At 42.3% G+C, this 22,653-nt stretch overlaps 1 protein-coding gene across 1 annotated transcript; it reads right to left on the bottom strand.

Annotated features, from left to right (window-relative positions):
• Positions 1–277: 277 nt before the first annotated feature.
• Positions 278–8,794, bottom strand: HRH1 (histamine receptor H1). Its single transcript, XM_032750784.3, has 3 exons — positions 8,472–8,794; positions 4,491–4,653; positions 278–3,440 (listed from the first exon to the last, which is right to left on the bottom strand). Exon 3 carries the CDS (start codon positions 3,319–3,321, stop codon positions 1,924–1,926), a length of 1,398 nt encoding a protein of 465 aa, XP_032606675.3. The 5' UTR covers positions 3,322–3,440; positions 4,491–4,653; positions 8,472–8,794; the 3' UTR covers positions 278–1,923.
• Between the last annotated feature and the right edge of the window lie 13,859 nt (positions 8,795–22,653).

Raw genomic sequence — 22,653 nt, 5'->3', positions numbered from 1 at the left:
CATTGGAGGGAGGTTTCTCTATTTCTTACCGAAATTTGCTTTCCTCTGCTTCCCTCACATCCACCAGAGCCACTGGAATTGCCTGTTCAGTGAAATAAACTCTGAAATTTTCTTAGGTACTTGCTATTTAAAATAGACACTATCCCATTTCTCTGTTCTGTTGTTATCTAATAGCTATAAAATGTGGTTATCACAAATCCCCTGTCTTTGCTGTTAATACAGTTACATGAAGATCATGGGTAAATTGGCTTGAAATAAAAAAAATTTCAGGCAGCTGTGTTTTCCTTGGTTTAGCTGTTTGAATGTTCTTTATTTTTACCAAAGGTTTTTGTTGTCACAGTCACCATCATTTTTAGACCAATTTTCAATGATTTTGATCAATTTTCAATGACCTTGCTGAGTTTTTTTTTGTGTATTAGTACATTTTAAGGTCAGAAAAGGTAATTTTATGATCAACAGGACAGATTTCTCAGCAGCCCTTGGGTAAATGTGTTTTTCAGCACTAATAACTGTGGCTGACTTTTATTTCCTCAGCAATCATCTAAATTACCATCCATTTTGGCCAGAATTGCTGTTGCAAATTGGAATAGAAAAAAAAAAATTAATGGCTGTGAACCTCAGCAATTGTTTGTGAAAGGTAAGGGATTAGAGCATGTGTTTCAAAAAGTTCTGTTCTCTACTCCAAAGAGGTACATTTTACTACTTGTGCAGGTATTCTTCCTGCAGTGAAAAACTTGTCTGAATTCTGCAATTAATTTTGTTGGTTTTATGTTCTCTCTCTGCATTTTGCCTTATTTCTGCCAGATTTAAGATTCCTAATTGCAGTTTTTCCTGAGTGCAACTTGAAACCAAAGTCAATTAATCTCTGAACCTTGCATGATACACTGATATAGCATAAACTTAAGTCTATTCCTTTAGCATATTTCCCCAATGTATTAAAATGCAGATATATTAGGGCTTCTTTTAATACTGAATCCTTTAAATACAATTAAGAAACTGTTCAGAATGTGGGAAATTCATCAGCACAACAAAAGGAAGGAGAGGAATTTCTTTTTTCTTTGTAACATCAAAGCCAGCCCAGCTTTCAGTTGTGCTCCAGCATCTTCTTGAAGTCTTTTTATCAAACATCGAGAATTCTATTATTGTGTTTTTCTCTTGAAATATTTGACAGCAAGATGTATGAAATACAATTAAATATAAAAGGTAGAAAAGGTAAACATATTTTATGTGTAATCAGCTATATTCCTCAAGTCTAGAAACAACAGCACACTCTTCTGGAGCAGATGGTGACAGTATATTGAGCATGGAAACCCTTTTGGGACATAAAATCTACTTTTTTTTTTCAGCAAAGTTAATGTACAGTTAATATAAGCATGATATCAAAGAGATACAGTAGCATACACAATAAAACTTGACACTTGATGAAAAGTTTGTGCTTTGGAGGAAGCTATAAATAAATAGGGGAGTTTTTTTAAACAGTTTCAGGTTCTTTGTGCAAAGTACCTCCACTTGCAAATCTCACTTCACAAGCAATGTGTGTAATGGAGTAAGTTGAAAGAGAAAAATGTTTGTGGCCAATGACAGAAATGTGATTTCTTCCTGTTCTGTAGCTGAATAATTTATAATCACTGAAGAGATTTATCTGTGTCTCCATTTCTGTGATGGAAGTGGTGGTCTCAAATGGTAAACGGTTGACAGCAGTGTAACAGTTCATGTTCTGACCTTGAGTTTTTCAGATTCTTGACCTGAAGTCGTTCTTCAAATATGTTAAAACTATTAAATGCACATCTCCCACTTTTAGCTCCACTTCTTTACAGATTACAGTTTGCCAAAGTCTTTTACTGTACCCATCCTTTGAAACCAGAACATTTCGTGTGGTCGAACTCCTGAGCTGCACTTGAGCTCCAAAACCCCAGCCCAGCATCAATGAATGTGAAGGATCTTTTTAAAAGTCTTCTTGAAATTCTGGTTACAGAGAGGATAGAGGAATGGGTTTAAGGTGGAGTTGATGTAGCCCAGCCATATGGTGCCCCTGTGCAGTTCTAAGAGCTGTTTGTGGTCGTGGAAAGTTATCACCGTGAACAGCACGAAGTAGGGGATCCAGCAGATCATGAACGCTGCCATGATCACCCCCAGCTGCTTGGCTGCCTTCCTGTCCCTGTTGCCGTGCCGGTGGATGCTCCTGGAATGGCTGTGCAGGGCGTGCCAGGTTTGCCTCAGGAATGTCGTCCCCCTGGAGTCCCTGGTGCTCCCCTGAGGATGGCAGGCTCCTTCGGGGCTGGGCTCTGCCTGGGGGGCCACCTCAGTGAAGGTGTGGTTGTCTGATGCCCCACTGGAGTCACTGTCCGGGCAGTCAGGCTGCTCCTTGTCCCCAGGTTTTTTCGTGGCACACGGCCCCCTCTTCCCTGCTTTATCCAAGCCAGGCTCAGCCTTGGCTGTGGTGAGGGAGAAACAGCTCCACTTCAGGACCTTCCCATTACACAGGGCCTTTGAAGCCTTGTCAGGATGGCTGAAATGAAGCCCTGCCTCCACTTTTTGGGTCTCTGGGGAGTTTTTCTTGTCTGCACCGGGGGTGTTCTCACCTAAGATTTGCTCCTGGAGGCAAATATTTTTGTCATCCTTTGTCTTGGTTTGATGCACGGTGTTTTTTTCCGTGGAGGACCAGTGAGACCTGTTGTTGAGCTCTCGGTGCTGGCAGTGTTTTTGAACAGCCCTGAAGATTTTGCAGTAGAACCACAACATCAGCAGGGAGGGCAGGTAGAAGTTGAAAATAGCCGTCAGCACTTTAAACCAGGTGACTTTGAAGAATTCCGTCTCACACTTGTTTTCCTCCACCGTCCTTTGCCCGTTGTTGGCAAAAAGGTGCCAGCCCAGGATGGGGATGACCCAGGTGAAGGAGAGCAGCCAGACCCCCAGGATGAGGAGCGAGGCTCTCATCTTGGTGCGGTACTTGAGGTACTTGAGCGGCTGCTGCACCGAGCGGTAGCGGTCCACGCACAGGATGAAGAGGTTGAAAATCGAGGCCGTGCTGGCCACGTAATCCATGGAGAGCCAGAACAAGCAGGCTTCCAGCCCCAGGGGCCACGCGGGGCTCAGCAGGTCCACGATGTTCAGGGGCATCACGGCCGCCCCCACGATCAGGTCGGCGATGGAGAGGCTCACGATGTATAAATTGCCCACGGTCTGCAGCTTCTTCTCCATTTTCACAGCACACAGCACTAGAATGTTCATGACAATGGTGACCAGGGAAATGCCTCCCAGGAGCAGGCCTAGGAGGGCTGGGGGAGTGTTGCTGGAGGCCTGTGTTGTGTTGTTGGACATCTTTTTGCCGGCTCACGGAGTGAGAATCGGAGTGGGCGTCCAGGCCTTGGACGTTCAGTCATGGTTTGCACTCCTGGATGAAAACGTGTTAGGTTGCCTGGGGATTTTTATTTCCAGAACTAGAGGAAAGAAAAAAAACGTACTCAGTCACTGTAGTAATAAGATAATCAAGCTAATTTGTACCTCAGCTTAGCACTGTCCCTTTTAGGGCTTTCCTAAGCAAGAAATTTTTACAGCATTTTAAACACAGGTAATTTGTGTTTTATGAAACCCCACTAACCAATCCCAAACAGTTTTCATAGAGCTTAATCTCTTTCTTCAGATCCCACAATCCGAAGAAGAAATTGAATTCTTCACAGTTTTAATTCATTATATCTGATTAAACAGCTGATCATGAACCATAACATAAGCTCCATATTGGCAAACCAATTTAAAATGTGCTAGTAAAAAGCAATATTAACATGTTTTGTACTAAATAATTTAAACAACCCAGTGCTTATTTACAACCTCCATCTAACAGTTTGAGAATCCAGTAGCTGGCAGTCAGTAGGCAGTCATTCAAATTATAGGTAATGAGTAATCTCTGCCTACACAATTTAGGCTCACACAGATTTAAAACATTTTTAAACATTATTTGAGATCAAATAATTTTTTTCAGGATTAATAAGCATCTTCTGCTTCCCAACTGCTAACTTCATGTATTGATCCACAGTGCAGAACTGATTAATAGTATTTCATCTTGGAGCAAATGATCAACTGACCAAATTCTGCCTCCACTCCATTGCTGAAAACTGTCTGTGAGGGTAACACACATTCTGTGCCATTGCATAGCTTGTCTAAGTTTATGTTCTGGTAAATCTCTTAAAGCAATAAGGAGATTATTGTGAATATATTTGCTCAAAGCAAATATATTGTGAATATATTTGCTCAAAGTATTTACACAACTGGCACTGAGGTATGCGTGGGATTTCTCACCCTCAGAACTCTAAACATGGCCAAAGCAATACAATGCAATAGATTGTTCAATAATCAGCATTTCCTATTGAAACTCAGTGATGCAATAGTTCATTTAACTTCATCCTTTTTATTCCAGTAATCAGGGTTTAAACTCAAATGATTTGTACTGCCTTATGAGAGGTCAAATTCCTTCTTGCCTGGGCTTTACTCACCGGTGGGTGTCGGGAGAGGAGCCGTGTCCTTGGTGCCAGCAGCATCCATAGGAAGAGGAGACAGGAGCACCCTGGGGAGTGCTGTGATCCTGGATTCCTTCAGGCTCTGCCAGGACAATTCCTCTGTGCCAGCTGCTCACAGCTCAGAGCCCTTGAGCATCTCCTGAGAATGAGGACAGAAATGACTCCATGGAAGTTAAACCAGCATGTCTGGAATGTGGTTACATCCCAGGCTGTGTCTTTGTCTCCACCTCTTCAAGTGTGTTTGAGTGTAGGGGGCATGGCCAAGGCAAGGAGCTGGTGTAAGATGCTGGAACGACTGATCTTCACCCCCACATACTTCCATTTAAATGGATGGTAAAATAAAGGGAGAAAAGGCAACTTTAAATGAGTCCTCAACTGAAAAAAATACCAGCAAAGAAAGCTGCCTGGTTAGACAGCTCTCCTTGGTTGCATATGAAATATATGAACTGCATCTGGGCTTGGACTGCATGATCTCCAGAGATCCTCCCAGCCCAACAACTCTGGGATTCTGTGAATAAAACAGCAGAATGCAGTAAATGGTGTTCACTGCTTCCCAAACCTTCTCCTTAGCACTGCTGAGGTTGGATAGGGCAGGATTTGGGAAGCAACTTGCAGAATTGATCAGGAGTGCTCCTGCTCCAAAGCAGGTTAATGTGCCCTTTCTTCAGGAGCTACTGATGTAATTCCTTATCTCTGACTCAGTTGCCAGTAGTAGAAAGCCATAATAATGAATAAATGGGGTTTAATGTTTGAACAGTTTAATTACACTGAAACAAAGTACACTAAGACAGGACAGTTTGAAAAAAAAAAAAAAAAGAAACCAGCCCAAAACTTTGGATTGCTTTGTGGAAATTCTAAACCCTGACCTCACCATGAAATGCCTCCTTAATTTTTGCTGTTTGGGAAGGACTTTTTCTACAGCGAGGCTCAGCAATCATGATTTGTTATTGTATTACATTTCCAAGGAACAAGAATCTATTGGGAGATGCTAAATGGATGCCTCGGTGCCTCATTAGTGCGGTGCAATCTATTAAGCCCTGACTGAGTGGGAGAAAGTTTCCAGAAACTGGCATGTCTCTTGCTGACAGATTTTTAAGAAATTACAGCTCCAAAGAGCAAAATTCTTGCTCATCAGACTAAATTCAAGCATAAAATGAGATTTAATTCAGGTGGTCTTTACTCACTCTGTTGTACTTAAGAAACTTATTTATTTCTAGTGATTTTTTTTTACCCTAAATTATTCTTGAGTTGTTGAAAGTACTAACATACTAGAAGTTTGGTTAATTTCCCTCTCAAAAACTCATTTATCTCTCTGTAAGCGAACCGTCCCTAGCCAATGCCTGGCAATATTCAAAGAATATTTTTAATAAAAAGTAAATGAAAAAACTTGGTAAACCTGCCTGTTGTTCCCACTCAAATGACAATGTCTCAGCCCAGCCAGGACAGTTTGGAAATGTACCTTCAGTATCCTTCAAGCAACATAACCAGCTACTTAATTTAACAATTTTATACACACCACTGTATTTACTTTCTTTTTTTCCTAAGTAAATTTATTATGTTTAAGTTCCAGCCTTAACGTGAAATTATCAGGAGATAGATACAGACTTTTTTGACACTGGCTGGCATTTTTTAAACAACTCTCTTTAACACTTGGCCTGTATTCCATGAATATTCAAAACAGTTAACAGAAGATGGACACATTCCAAAGAATGTTTTGGCCTTCCAAATATAAGCTCAGACTTCCATGAAACTCCTCTTTTAGCAGCTCAATTTTCTAGTTTACGTTTTTCAAAATGTCAGTTTTTCCATGACAAGATACAGTCTTGTTCTTGTGATAGCATTTCCCAAATATGGATAATTTTTGCCAAGAGATTGGAGGAAAAATTCAACTTGACAAGAATCCCAAAGCTTCCAGATATGGTATTAATTTTCCCTGCTTGTCTAAACATTATCAATATCAACTAATTTGTCATCAATGTCATCTCTTAGCAAAAGAGTATTTAAATATCATTTTCTTTAAGTACTGCTGTGCTGTCTTATATTCTTTGCTCTATTACCTGTGTGTAAAAAGAGAATTTGCTGTAGATGCCAGACTTGTGAAATCACTGCTGTAATGAAAGAAAAGTCCTTTGTGCTGTGATGCAGGAAATAAACCCCTGAGCCGTAAAATCCCTTATAAACAAAGGGGAAATTCCCAGGAATGTGAGGAAAAGCTGAGCAGCTGCAGTGCTGCCTTTCCGTTCTGGGTTTGGAACCCAAAAAAACTTGACTTTTTTGGACTCCACCTTGTCCTACTACTGACTCCAACCCCTGACAACTGTAAAACTGGTGGTTTTATCCCTCTGCATCTGAAATACAATTAGCTTTTAAAAATGTAACTCACCCTGTCATTCAAACATAAAGATCTCGTTCTTTCCAAGTGGCTTGGGACATCACTACTCACAAAAGTAAAAAATAAGGTATGTGAATAAGAGCTGGGAGTTCTTTCAGTGGTGAGGTTGAATCACAACGAAAAGTCTTTGGGGATTTACTTGAATTCAGCTCAAGTGAACTTTTGGTGCTTTGGAACTGTGTGAAATCCATCACAAAATGCACAGATTTAAAAATCCTAGTGGGTGTGAGGAGTCACTGTCTCCTTGTACTGGGAATAAAAGTAAACCCTGTTACTGAGAGATTTATTTTAAGTCACTTATTTTTTAATCTTTAAGTTGGAACCTGTATTTTCAGTCTCTTCAAACATCTGGTGAATTTACCATAGTAATTTCATGAGTTCTTCCATATTTTAGCAATAACTCATTGAAAATACGAAACTTTTCCTTTCTAGAAATACACACCTGACTTAAACAAGCTCCTTTGTTTTTTTTTCAGGCAGCTTTAATGTTTTTTTCTGGGATTAGGCAGATGGTAAAAGGGCACAGGGTTTCTTAATAGTGAGAGAGCCTGGTGTTGTGCAAGTAAAAACTTTAAAAACATCTTATCCAAGAATTCCCATTCCTCTCCATCATTCTTGTCTGTAAAGGAAAGCCTGGGATGGCCACATCAAGAATGGGATAAGGTTTAGGGCAGGTTATGTCCCTGCTTTAGGGTCAGCCCCCTCAGGATGTGCTGGACTGGTATTTGAGGAAAGATCTGTATGAAATTAATGCATTTACAATTTTTCCTCGCAAGAGCATAATTGTTTTCAGAAGGTGGTGAGTGTTTAAGTTATTTCTCATCCTCTTTGTTCCACTGTTCTCCCTTAAAACAAGGAAACCACCCCTCCCTGCCCGTTTTTCCGTGTACCCTTCCCTTCCCTCACCAGAAAGATGCTTGAAAGAAGAGCGTAAATATTTTCTGAGCAAACAGGAACTCCTCGAACCATCTTAATTCAAGTGTGGCCGTTAAGTAGAGTGGGGAATCTGGGCTTTATCCATCTGTTTCCCTTCCCTTCCTTCGCATTTCCATGTGAGCATCTCCTCCCTGCTCTGCCCTTTGCTGCCTGACCCGCAGCGACTCCTCTCTGCCCGGGGGCAGGGGGCGAGCCTGGGGACCTTAGGAGCTGCTGGATCTGCAGCTTGGACAAATATCCTCCGGGGAGAAAGCTGGCTGAGCTACAGGGTATTGCTGCACTTTTGGGATTTTCCTTCAGCTCGGTTTGCCCCTACGGGAGACCCTTTGCTCCACTCTGCTGCTCTGGGCTGGGATGCGCCGGGTCAGGAGCAGCCAGAATCTGCCAAGGGATTCTGTTTGTGCTGAGGGAGAGTTCTCAAAAGCGGGATGTGTGTGCTGCTGAGCTGTGCTGCTCCTGTTTGCGCTCGGGGGGGACAAGCGAGTTCCGAGGAGCCGCCCGCGCTGCCCCATCCCTCCCATCCTTCCCATCCTTCCCATCCCTCCCATCCTTCCCATCCCTCCGATCCCTCCGGTGCCTCCGCCGCCCCTCGCCCCAGCTCCTCCTGCCTTTCCCCGCTGGGCACTCACCGACGGCCGGAGGAAGCGGGCAGCGGCCGCGGCAGCTCGGGCAGCGGGGCCGGGCGGAGCCGCTCCGCCTGCCCGGGGCTGGGCTGGGCTGGGCCGGGGCGCGGGGGAGGCGGAGGAAGCGATGGGATGCGATGGGAAGCGATAGGAGGTGAAGAGAAGTGATAGAATGCGGTGGGATGCGTGGCAGGTGGTGGGAAGGGATGGGATGGTTTGGGAAGCGGTGGGATGATATGGGAGGCGTGGCAGGCGGTAGATGAGGTGGGATGCTTTGGGAAGCGCTGGGATGCTTTAGAAAGCGGTGGATGCTTTGGGAAGCGGCGGGATGCTATGTGAAGGGGTGGGATGCTATGGGAGGCGTGGCAGGCGGTGGATGCTTTGGGATGCGGTGGGATGCTTTGGGAAGCGGTGGGATGCTTTGGAAAGCGGTGGGATGCTTTGGAAAGCGGTGGGATGCGGTGGGAAGCGGTGGGATGTTTTGGGAAGCGATGCGATGCTTTGGGAAGCGGTGGGATGCTTTGGGAAGTGGTGGGATGCTTTGGGAAGCGGTGGGATGCTTTGGGAAGCGCTGGGATGCTTTGGGAAGCGGTGGGATGCTTTGGGAAGCGGTGGGATGCTTTGGAAAGTGGTGGGATGCTTTGGGAAGAGGTGGGATGCGGTGGGAAGCGGTGGGATGCGGTGGGAAGCGGTGGGATGCTTTGGGATGCTTTGGGAAGCGGTGGGATGCTTTGGGAAGCGGTGGGATGCGGTGGGAAGCGGTGGGAAGCGGTGGGATGTTTTGGGAAGCGATGGGATGCTTTGGGAAGCGGTGGGATGCTTTGGGAAGAGGTGGGATGCTTTGGGAAGCGGTGGGAAGCGGTGGGAAGCGGTGGGATGCTTTGGGAAGCGGTGGGATGCTTTGGGAAGCGGTGGGATGCGGTGGGAAGCGGTGGGATGCTTTGGGAAGCGGTGGGAAGCGGTGGGATGCGGTGGGAAGCGGTGGGATGCTTTGGGAAGCGGTGGGATGCTTTGGGAAGCGGTGGGATGCTTTGGGAAGCGGTGGGATGCGCTGCCCGCGGCTCGGCTCTCCCCGCCCGCTGCAGAGCCCCGGCTGTGGCCGCAGACCTGCGGAAATGTGAAATAATGTGAAATAACGTGAAATGTGAGCTGGCTGCAGCGGGGACGTGACGTGGGGGCTGACCCGAGCTGAGCCCAGAGTCTGCGGAGGATCCCAGAGCAGTCCCGGGGCCGTGCCAGCCTCATCAGCCACAGCGCTGGCACCCTGCTCGGCTCAAGTACCTGGAGTTTCTTGTCTTACACAACTACTTCCATACTGTAAATGCAGGAGAACCCAATGGGAAGAAATGACGATGTCTGACTCAATCCAGAAGGCTGAATGATTTCTTTATTGTAATTATGCTAAAATACATTAATATACTATATAAAAGGAGGATACTAAAACTACATACTACTTTATCTGACTCTAACTCTAACACAACTTGTGACCCTCTCTCAAGAGTCCAGACACAGGTGGATTGGATTGGATTGGAATGGATTGGGTTGGGTTGGATTGGGTTGGGTTGGATTGGATTGGATTGGGTTGGATTGGATTGGATTGGAGTGGATTGGAGTGGATTGGATTGGATTGGATTGGATTGGATTGGATTGGATTGGATTGGATTGGATTGGATTGGCCATCAGGCTCAAACAATCCTCACCAGAATCCAACCAAGCAATCACTTCAGGTAAACAATTCTCCAAACACATTTCACATAGGAAAAACAAGGAATAGAAATTGTTTTCTCTTTCATTTCTCTCTGTGCACCTCTATGAAAAATCCTGAGAGGGAGAGAAATGTGCTTGCCACACTTCAAGACCTAGAAAATGCCACATGTGTAACATATTATTGCATATTTAGCTAAACTGATGTTTTCGGTTTTTTTTTCATGTAGGTCCAGTACATCTGCTCTGTGTTAAACATACACATAGGATTTGGGAGATTTTTTTGCAACTACCTTACTAATATTCATTCCTTTCTTTAAGACCATGCTTATTTTTCTCTCATTTTTAAAAATGTTTAGAAACGTGTTGCACAAAACTCTCTGTGGAGTCAAACGGGGAATTTTGTTATGTAGGTGACAAAGAAATTGTGCAACGATGTTTTTTGCAAACAGCATTGTTGGGCACTTGATAACTTCATTGTTTGAGAAGCTGGTGAAGAAGTATTGTAAACTTTGCACAATTCCTCTCCACCATGAGCAAACAGGAAAATACAGGAAATCCCCATGTACCTGCCCTCAGTCTAAGAGGATAACATCCATTGCCAAAAGGTGCAACTCTCAGCAAAATGATACATCCATTAACTCCTTTTTTGCTGTTACTAAGGCAGTCTTTTTGCTCAAAGTTGCTCCCTGTCCCACTGCAATTATGATAAACCCGATTTGGGTTTTGGGACCCAGCTTAGGTCCTGTCTCTGGGTGTCAGAGCAGGGAGCAGGCTCTGCTCAGTGCTGCTGAGAAGCAGAAGAGGCAGCAGGCAGGAAGGGATGCCCTGGACAGGAGGCACAATTTTCCCCTGGGCAGCGACCAAGCACTGGCCAGATTGCCCAGTGAGGGTGTGGAGTGTCCCTCCCTGGGGATGTTCCAGAGCTGTGTGCCCACAGCCTGTCCCTGTGCCCTGGGATGGCCCTGCTGGAGCAGGGAGGTGGCACCAGCTGAGTCCTGGGCTCACTTCCAGCCTGAGCTGTGCTGGGATTCTGTGCTGAGAGGCTTTGCCCTGGAAAATGGTTGTGCAAGAGATGAAAGTCTTTTCTTGCTGGTGCCTGTACACAGGACTGAAGAACAAGTTGTGTGCTCCCAGTCCCACTGCAGCATTTTCCTGCTCAGTCTCCTTTGCTGTTTGACCTCTTTGCTGAGTGCAAACATGTTTCAGGTAGCACACTGTAAATCAGGGCTGTTTATAACTTTTATATAACACTGATTTGCAACTGCTCCCTGTGTTTATTCTTATTTGGACTTCCATGCAGACGAGGCTTCCCACAAGCACCACCAGAGTTGGAGGCCTTAACTCCCTGCTGAAGTGCTGCTGTGAGATGTTCCTGCCTCCCAGCAAACGTGTTTGTTCCAAACTGGATTTAACGTCCTTTAGAATGCCAGGGGCTTTGTCCTGCTGAACATAGAACTGGAATTTGCATTTTTATAGAAAGGACCAAAGCAAAGCACAGAATCCCAGCATAGCTCAGGCTGGAAGTGACCACAGGGCCTCAGCTGGTGCCACGTCCCTGCTCCAGCAGGGCCATCCCAGGGCACGTGGATGGGATTGTGTGCACACAGCTCTGGAATATCCCCTGGGAAGAGACCCCACAGCCTCTCTGGTCTCTGCTCAGGGCTGGGCAGAGGGGCAGGATCACTCCAGATGTGCCCCAGGGCTGGGCACAGGGGCAGGATAGTTCCAGATGTGCCCCCAGGGCTGGGCAGAGGGGCAGGATCACTCCAGATGTGCTCCAGGGCTGGGCAGAGGGGCAGGATCACTCCAGATGTGCCCCAGGGCTGGGCACAGGGGCAGGATAGTTCCAGATGTGCCCCAGGGCTGGGCAGAGGGGCAGGGTCACTCCAGATGTGCCCCAGGGCTGGGCAGAGGGGCAGGATAGTTCCAGATGTGCCCCAGGGCTGGGCACAGGGGCAGGGTCACTCCAGATGTGCCCCAGGGCTGGGCAGAGGGGCAGGATCACTCCAGATGTGCCCCAGGGCTGGCACAGGGGCAGGGTTACTCCAGATGTGCCCCCAGGGCTGGAACAGGGGCAGGATCACTCCAGATGTGCCCCAGGGCTGGGCACAGGGGCAGGATCACTCCAGATGTGCCCCAGGGCTGGGCAGAGGGGCAGGGTCACTCCAGATGTGCCCCAGGGCTGGGCACAGGGGCAGGATCACTCCAGATGTGCCCCAGGGCTGGGCAGAGGGGCAGGATCACTCCAGATGTGCCCCAGGGCTGGGCAGAGGGGCAGGATCACTCCAGATGTGCCCCAGGGCTGGGCAGAGGGGCAGGATCACTCCAGATGTGCCCCAGGGCTGGGCAGAGGGGCAGGATCACTCCAGATGTGCCCCAGGGCTGGGCAGAGGGGCAGGATAGTTCCAGATGTGCCCCAGGGCTGGGCACAGGGGCAGGATCACTCCAGATGTGCCCCAGGGCTGGCACAGGGGCAGGATAGTTCCACTCCCTGTCCCCAGGACACCCTGCTGGTCACACCCCTGGCAGCTGTCACAGGAAGGAGCCCGGGGGATGCACCTCTACGGTTTCATGCCCAGAGATCTGTATTCATTTTGAAATTGTAATTTATATTGCCAGCCAATACAAAAGCTGTCATCACACGTGAACAAGCTCACGGAGGCTTATAGATAAGAGTTTCACAAAATACTCGTACAAATTCAGCAGGTTTTTACAAATTTCTCAGGCTTTTCAAGCTTCCTCTTAAAAACTTCCAACCCAGGCTACTTTTGCTGGAGGATTCTGAAGAAATCCTATTTCAAACAAGCTCGGATGGAATTTCAAACAAAGCAAATGGATTATGCTCGGAGACATGGAGCCCTCTTGATTTACACCATCATTACTTTTTATTTGGGAAAACTGAGCAACAGGCTAATAATAGTACAATTTTGAGTGTTTGCCAGGGTTTTTAAAGGTTCATTGTGTCTGCAGGTCCACTATTTTTGTTTTTAATTCTGCATATTAAACTTCAGAGTACTGCAAGCAACTATTAAAGTAGATTTTTTGATTCAATTTGCAGATTTCTATTTATAATAAATAATAAATAATACATAATAAATAATACATAATAAATAATAAATAGTACATTAATCCATTCATGCAGATGAATAAATCTTTGTGAATTCTTTTTGATGCCCATTATGCCAAAAGTAGTAATTCGTGATAGCTGAAATATAGGCTGGGGTTGTTCTTCTGTATTTTCTTCTATTGATTCTTTTGGATGCAAGCAACCTTTTGTTGCCAGCATGTATTTGGAATATCTGTAAGCTTTATGTCTTTAATGATCTCCATGACTTGCTGCTTCCAATGCACATAAACCATTAAGTTATTGTGCATAACTTGCAAATCTGGGAGACTACTTCATGTCATGAAACTCACTTAGCAAATTTTTTTTTTTCCTCATTGAAAAACTGCCTACTGAATTGGCTTTATCCCCTTCTCTCTCTTCTGGTTGCCTCTCTTTTTAAAATTACTAAAACATTTAGTTCACATATATTTATATTTATATTTATATTTATATTTATATCTATATCTATATTTATATTTATATTTATATTTATATTTATATTTATATTTATATTTATATTTATATTTATATTTATATTTATATTTATATTTATATTTATATTTATATTTATATTTATATTTATATTTATATTATTTATATTTATATGTATAAGTATATGTATATGTATATTCATAATCATTTTTATAATCATATTTATAATCATATTTATATTTATATTTATATTTATATTTATATTTATATTTATATTTATTTTTATTTTTATTTTTATTTTTATTTTTATTTTTATTTTTATTTTTATTTTTATTTTTATTTTTATTTTTATGTGGCTATTTCTGACTGAGCCAAATAAATGTGAAGCTGTCCTCCTGGAAGATGAAGTCCACGTTTCTTAGTCTCAAATTAAACATCTGCAAAGCAAAAGCTGAACTGCAAAACATCATCTTAAGAACATCCTAAGCATTCATGGAGCTGAAGAAGGAGGCAGGTGGGTTCCAGCCACATTTGTGCAGTTAAAAATGCTTTAATAAATGAATTTATAATGGGCTCATCCATATCCCCTTTGCCTCAGGTCAGGCTGCAGGAAAATGAGCCAGGCAGGTGAAGTCTGATACTCCCTGACCAGGATCTGGTGTGAGGTTTGAACTCTGACTCCGCATTTGTTTTGTGCTGGTTCTTCACCTGTTGGGTGTTGTTTTTGTGTTTAGGGGTTGTTTTGTTATCAGTGGATCCACAGCATTGCTATATAAGCATGAAGTATTAAATACAGGCAATTTTTCTGCTGCTGCCTTTAATATAAGTCAATGAATAGAGGTATAATGAATATTGTGGTATCTTTGCTAATCAGCCTCCAATGATCTTTTTTTTGTTTTGTTGGACACTCTGGTGGGTGTTTTGTTTGGACAGTGCTGGGTTCTGAGAAATGGAGCTCTGGGATGTATAACTCATATAAAAATTCAATTATAAAATAAAATTTTATCCCATATAAAATTCCCATTATAGTTCCAACGTGTCAGGTACCTCTGGGAAATCTGTTTAAGTGCAGGTGAATACCCTACCTGCCCATTTGGCTGGTCAATTTTTCAGCCATAGGTCAAGCACATTGACATGGAAAAGTTAACTCCAAGTTCCTGAGAATATTAGCAGCAATTACACCCTTAGAGATCTATGAAGTGGTAAAATTTCCCTAGAAATCTCAAAGTAAACGTCTTCAGAAAACACTTGAGAACTTGGCTTTGGGGACTGAAGTTGCCTGATTTTTGTCTTGCAGATTGTGAGAGGCCCTGCTCCAGATAAACGGGGAGATTTATTATATTTTTAAAATATGCTCAGTGTTTCTTTGTGCTTACAGTGAGCGATTTATTCTGGCATGGGATAAAACACTTCTGTCAGAGAAACTGCACAGCAAAGATAAACCAGAGGAGATAAGAAACTGCTTTCTACCCTTCAAAGGGCTCTATTGTGTCACAAGAGCAAAAGAGATATTCACCATAAGCAGGAAAAGAAAAAAAAAAAAAGGAGTTTTGCTGTCTGAAAGCTCCTTGGTTCTGGAATAGGGGAGGAAGAAAAGTGCTGAGGGATGAAGGTGTGGTGTAATCACTCAGCTGCACATTCCCAGACACCCATCCAGAGCAAACTGCTCCTTCCCTGCCTTCCACCTCCAGTGGATTGTTTGAGCTGGGATATCACCCCCTGATCTCCCAATTCCAGATCTTTCAGGCAGAAATCCTGAAAGAAAAGTCCTAATCCAGAGTCTGTCCCAGAGGGATTCGTGTCCCTCCTGGAGCTGGCCAGCCCTGCCTCTGCTCAATTTTAGGAAGCTTCCAGGGATGGGAACTCCACCTCCTCTCTGTGGAGGTCACTCTGGCATTGCACTGCTACCCTAATGTGAAGTTCATGCACTGAATAAATGAGATTATGGGGTAAAACAATAAAAAGGGTTGTGGTTATCCTTGAGGGGCCTCACTGGGAGTGGAAGTGGAGGAAGGAATGAGGTGGACAGCCTGGAAATAGTTTAAATAATAAATATACTATGGCAGTGTATATATTTAATAAACATCTGACATTTTAACCAAGGGGATAAGGCTAAGAAATTTTCATTAAAAATGCCTTTTGAAAATTATGTTTTAGTTATTCAGTTTAAATATGAAAAGAAGAATTTTTGGTGTGGGAAATCATACTTTCATCCTGAACTCACAGTTTGCATCTGTATTTAAATCTCATTGCGTGGTTTGGGGGTAGCTGCGAGCCAGGGAACACAGTCAGCCTACAAATTATGATGGGCATGGGTATGGGGTCGAGTCACAGAACAAGCCAGTTTGGGAAGGCTGGACAAAATTTCATTGTCATTCATTTCTTTGGGGTCTTTGAATTCAGTCTGAGCTTTTCCACGCAGGGTAGAGGGTGAATCTCTGGTGAAAATAAATAATCCTCCTTCCAGACCCTCCAACTTTCCTGTTGTGAACAGAAAAAATTCAAAAAACTAAAAGGTCACGTCTGTGATTAATGACAAATAAAGAAACCAAATTCAGTTTTCTAATTCAATCTAAGTCAATATTTCCTAGTGAAGATACTTCCATTTCTCTGTGCATGGATGTTGATATGCAGAATTTTCTCCAAAGGAGATGAGTTTAATTATTTCAGACTGTGACAAGAGACAAGAAAAATCAGTTTCCAAAACATGGGAGCATCATGGAAGCTCCTGAAAGGAAGAACTAAGAGAACCTTGATTTATTTCAGATCTGTGACTGTGCAATAGTTTTCTTTTTTTATAGTTTTTGTAAAGAATGGAAACACCTTGTGGGGGGAACCTTTTGGGGATTTGTTTGGTTGGTTTGTTCTTTCTTGTGTTCAGCCACCACATAAATAGATTATTCATATTAATGCTTCTGCTAAGGACTGTTCCAGCATCTCTGCTTATGAGCTTCTAAGAGCTGGCCGTGCTGGAGATTTCCAGAAATCCTGGACTTTGCTGTTTTCCACTGTCTTTCTTTACTTCTGATGCTGTTGAGTGAATGTTTGCTTTACATTTCTGTAATTTCCAACATAAATGTTATTTATATTCTTGCCTCCACACTGGAGCTGTTAAGGTGGGTAATTGCCCATGAATTTTAAACAATACTGGCTGATTGTCAGAAACTGGCCAGGAAGAGGATTCTGTTCTAATTCCATCTGACTGCAGGAGATGATCTGTTTTTAGCTGGAGCTGAAAGGTGAGCCTTGTTCCACACCAGGCACTGATACATAAATGCCTTTTAAAAACACACAAGTGCTTTTGTAGTGAACCACAGAGCTCTTTTTAGCCATTAAGCCACCATAAACCACATGAAAGTGCTCATAGGGCACTGTCTGATGCTTACAGGTTTAAAAAATTAATTTAAATCTGTGTCTTATTGATACTAGAAAACATGAGGAGTTTTGTTTCCTGAAAAGCAGTCTGGGAGAATGTGTAGTTTTGAGAAATTTCACTTTTCCTGGTCAAAAGTCCTAAGTTTTAGATATTTAGGGAAGTTATTAATGTTTGGTAACTGTTTTGTGAAGGAAGAAGAAAGTTTCATGTTCAAGATAAGGGAAACAAAATAATGTTCTGCCCCTCTGTATTGAAGGAAGGTGGTGGAAATGAGAACATTCAATTGGCTTTTGTTGGCAGGAGCCAAGGGCAAGAGGAAAGGAAATTATTTTAGATCCTGAAAAGACTTGGAGGCGCTGAAACTTGAATTTGTCCTTGACTGAATTCAGCAAAGAGAAACTGAGTTGTTTTCACAGATACCTTTGAGTTTTTAGGGATGAATAGTTGCTTCTGCCCCCTCTTTGCTTTTCTTCATTGAGGAGTTTTTGAAAAACCTTTCACCCTGAAAATGGCCTCAGGATTGTCCTTGCCTCAGGAAGTCTCACATATCCTGGATGTGTGTGTGTACGTGCACAAGATAGATATTTATAAACATACACATTACTTCTGGGTGATATATTCAGAATTAATCATGGAGGGAATGACAGGGACCTGCCAGGAGAGCTCACTGATTTATCATTTAGTGCTTCAGGCTCTGCTGAGATGGTTTCAGTAGGAAGGAACAGTGGCTGATTGCATTTCCTGTGCAATATTCCACACAAATCCCAAGCTCACTTCAGGGAATTGTGGAGCTCAATACTGCAAGGGAAGTAAAAAAAAATAAATCAGTGTTGAGGAGCCACTCTCCTTTGTGCCTGCAGTGGTGACAGAAATATTTCCTTGGAGGAGGAGCAGTGGAGGGCAGAGTTCAGAGGTTTTTAGGCGATTCTCAGCAGGCTGTTCTGAGCTGTGCTCACAGTTTTGTATCTCAGCGCCTGGAGAAGTTCTGCTGATGGCAGTGAAGAGTTCTTCTGGTCTCTGATGTAAATAATCAGTGATGCTCATTTTGGTGGTGCTGAGAAACAGCCTGAGAAGTGGAAATGTGTAATTTTCATTGGCTACATCCATAAGATATATGTTAGATATTTATAAACATACACATTACTTCTGGGTGATGTATTCAGAATTAATCATGGAGGGAATGACAGGGACCTGCCAGGAGAGCTCACTGATTTATCATTTAGTGCTTCAGGCTCTGCTGAGATGGTTTCAGAGCAGGGGCCCAAGGCCAGGCTGGACAGGCTGGAGCAGCCTGGGATGGTGGAAGTTGTCCCTGCCATGGCAGGGGTGGAGCTGGGCGGGGTTTAAGGTCCCAAACCAGTCAGTCCCTTGCAGAAGCAGTTTTCTCTCAGGTTTGCAGATGTTGCAGCAGAAGCTGCTGTGGAATGTGGCACACAGCAGGTCTCCTAATGCCCTTCAAAGGCACTAATTGCTCTCCACATCTACATTTGTTGTCTGAGAGGTGAATCAATTTCAAACTAGCAAATGTACTGAAATTGCTTCACTTCCAAGAATTGAAACCTTAGCTGATTTTAATTTATCTGAAAAGCAGAGAGAATGTTATTCTAAAATTATTATTGTGGGTCTGAGTGCAGTTTTCTTTGCTTGGTGGATGAGTGCTGTTGTGACAGGTTCTTAGTGATGAGAATACTTTTTTCCCTCATGAGACATTTATTTTCCATAAACCAAGCCTTTAAGACGTGATCAGGTGAAATCAGGCTGCCTTTCTAATAAATTATTCTATGTGCTTCCAGTTCTTATATCTGACAGGAAAAAGCAGGAGATACTTGTCCTTGTAACACAGAAAATACTGGATTTGTTTGCAAATTGATGGGTATTTTAATATTTGTAAAATGTGACTTGATTCAACCTAAGATCTGCAAAAATACTCAAATTTAAGTGGACTTAACTAAACAACTTTTAATTTATTTTTATACTGGGTTTGATTCAAACAACCCGCAGATACGAGTGAGAAAGTGAAATCTGTCCACAGTAAGAATTAAGGTTAAAGCCAAGATGCCCTCCTAACCAAGCCAACAGCTTTTATGAGGAAAAAGATTTTATACAACCTCTGAATATGATCACTTGTGGGGAAAGGTGCTGTAGCTGCAACAGGAGTGATTAAAAGGAAGCACTTTGGATTATGTCAGATCTCTGTTGCTTCCTAAGTGCAGGGTCTAAACATTGAACCACTTAAACTCCGATTATTTCCCTCTTTTAAAATTCTTTTTCACCCCTAATTATTAATTGGCTCTGAAGAAGCAATAGGAGGAAGCCTGGCAGCCAGAACAAAGTATTTATATTTTAATTTTCCATTAGGCTGTTTGTGACAGAGGAATAAATGTGTTTTTTGCCATTTAAAAGGCAGCTACAGGTGGCACTCAGGGGAATGATTTAGTGGTGGACTTGGCAATTCTGGGTGTGATTTTTGCTCTTAGAGTTCTTTTCTGACCTAAATGATTCCCTGAACAAACATTTGTGTCTTACAAATGTTTTAAGGAGAGAGGAAAATGAACCAAGGTGTTGGAAATGTTTCCTTAATGCTTCTTGAGGATGGTGATGGCACAAACAGCATCTCAAGAACCTCAGTGCAGGCTGGCTTCAGCTCCATCAGCACTTTGGAGGTCAGAGAATTCAACTACCAAGGAAAGTGTGAATTTCAGCTGTTCTCAGGGTTTAGGTTGTTTTGGAATTTTTGGAGGCAGAGATTGTTTTCCTCTTTGTTTTTGCAGCTCTTGGAAGGGATCTGAGTCACTTTAAGGCATGGTTTTGGCAGCATTTTGCATCTTTCTTTTGCAAGTATTGTCTTTGGGAATAATCTCTTCCCGTGGCTGCTCCTCATAAGCTTTTCAGGGCTGAAAGGTGATAAATGCTAAAATATTTCCAAGTGGTTTGTATCCAAATGATCTCAGTTCAGTTGTGGTGAATTTGACCAAAGATGACACCAAAAATCTGGTGCCAGGTTTCATTTAACATCCTTGCTCATTCTTACAGAGTTCTCGAAAGGGAGAAATGTAGAAAATGGGTAGAAATTTTTTCACAGATCCTTGTACTACAGCCACAGAAATTCACTTTTCCAGGTGATTTAGGGCTCTTTCCAGTAAAATACATAAATTAAGTTCAGGATAGTATAAGAATATAGGATAATATAATGTGGCATCCATGTGGCTTGACCATATCTGGGAGTTCTCCTCATGGATCAGACAGATTTTCTGTGCTATGAGGAAAAGCAGTTGGGCCACCCAGGAGAATCTTTGGGAAGCATCTTGGATTGTACTTGTGAGGGGAAAAAAAGCACACTGAGAAATGTCTTACACTCTTGAATAATGTGAAAAATAGCACCAAAAACTGCTGCAGTGTTTTGCTGCTGTTTCGTGCACAAGGTGTCGTTTTTCTGGAATTCATTGCCCTGCCCTGGATTTAAAAGTCTACTTAAAAACCATATTGCCCTGGGCATGAAACCTATGTAAAAAAATATTTATGAGTGATAAAAAGGGTTCTTAATAATTGCAAGATGGATTCAGAGAGACAGAAGGGCTTTCAGTGGCAGATTAATTGCCTTTTCAGACACTTTATCCATTTGTTTTCACCTTCTACTGCATGTAATGTTTATTATTTTGTTTCAAAACAAAAAGATTGGTCTCATCTGTGCACTTACTCTTGCAGCTCTGAAGTGGAACTGGGAGGGGAGTTCAAGGTGAGAAGTTTTTTAGAGCAGCTTGAGCTGAGCTCAGACAGGGATTGCTGGAACTCAAAATTTCTTTCCTCCCTTTCCTTTGCCCCTTTCTCTTTCCATTTATCTGAAGTTATTTTGTTATTTCTCTGTTCATACAACTAATGTTAATGTTAGCTGTATGAACAGAGATTTGTTTTGAGACAAAGTTTAGCAGAATTTTAGTAGTGGAAAGCATTCTAAAAACAGAGTGCTATGAAATGCAAGAAATTAAGTTCACAAACCTAAGCATAGCCTAAAAAAAAGTTTATATAATATATATATATATAAAAAATAAACTGAAACAAAGTAGAAAGTGATCCCAGGGGGAAAAGAGCCACTAAATAAACAATTTTTCCTCTGCTCACAGGTATACTCCTGAAAATAATCACATTTAATGCACACCATGGGGTATGGGGAGTGTTGGAATGCCAGCCTCTCTGAGTTCTTCAGAGAGAGAGAGATGGATGCAGGGGTTGAATTAAAGCCTTTAGAGAAATTAGGATATTAAGATATATTAAGCCACATAGATATGAAGTAGCAGGGTAAGTTTAAATTGTAAGTGTAAGTTATAGTTTTAAGTAAGGAGAAATACATTTTAAGTGACTTAAGAAACAATGTTAGCTAGTAAATGCCCTAAGGCCCAGTTTAAAGTTCAGTATCTTAGCCCTAAACAATGAAAGCATAGTAAAAAACATAACAAAAACATAGTAAAAGCATAAAACATATTAAAAACATAACAAAAACATAGTAAAAACTTTGCTTGCATCTCTAGAACATATAGAACTATATGTGTAAGTAGGTAGAATTATTCATGTAAATAGAGAAACTGATATATGTAAATTCTAAGTAAGAAAGCAGATAGCACATTTGCGTGACTAGATAATATTATTATCTATAATAATTAGATTATCTATTTAAATATATAAATGTATGGGGGAATTTAATTATTTATATAATTAATTTAATTTAATTAGTTTATATAATTCATTATATAATTTATAAATTTAATTTCTCTATTCATTTAATTTATATAATGAAATCTAAATTATTAGGTAAGAACTGACACTATTTTCATACTACTTTTACACATTGCTCCAGAAAGAAAATTTTAGAATCAGGCTTTTATCTGATTGGTTGTTTTCCGTATAAAAACCTCCTGTATTAGAAGGATCTTTGGCTTTTAGCTAAAAAAAATAAGCTTTTAGCTTTAGCTTTTAGCACAGACTTTAACACCTTGAACTCCTTGCCTTCAAGACTGATGTATTCATGCAATAAACACCCTTATATCAACCAACAACCGCTCGTGTCTCCTTGGGGACCCCAGACCCAATGACAGCCTCGACAGGGACCAAAATCCAATATTCCACAGCTCTTCTGCCTCCATCAGGGCAGATCCCACTGTTTGCAGTTTTGTGTAAATGTTTTGTGTTGTAAAGGGCTGTTTGAATTGAAGTTTATATATAGAGCTAATATAAAGTTAGCAGCCCTGTGGAAGAGAGAAGCTGAGGGCATTTTGTTTCTGCACAAAGTGTCAAAATCTGGACTTTACTCCAGGAACCTTTGTGCTGTAACACTGTGCTGAGAGCTGCAGTCGCTGTGGTGATATTGGAAATTTGCATTCCATGCCATGGATTCCATTGGAAATTTGCATTCCATGCCATGGATTCCATTGGAAATTTGTATTCCATTCCATGGATTCCATTGGAATTTTGTATTCCATTCCATGCCATGGATTCCATTGGAAATTTGTATTCCATTCCTTCCATTGGAAATTTACATTCCATTATTTCCATGGATTCCATTGGAAATTTGT

Source organism: Taeniopygia guttata, chromosome 12, assembly GCF_048771995.1.
Source record: "Taeniopygia guttata chromosome 12, bTaeGut7.mat, whole genome shotgun sequence".
Classification (NCBI taxonomy): Eukaryota; Metazoa; Chordata; class Aves; order Passeriformes; family Estrildidae; genus Taeniopygia; species Taeniopygia guttata.
This window is presented reverse-complemented; position numbering and strand designations above follow the sequence as displayed.

Excerpts from the sequence above, each read along its gene's own strand:
- HRH1 (XM_032750784.3), bottom strand. The coding sequence starts at position 3,321 with ATGTCCAACAACACAACACAGGCCTCCAGCAACACTCCCCCAGCCCTC.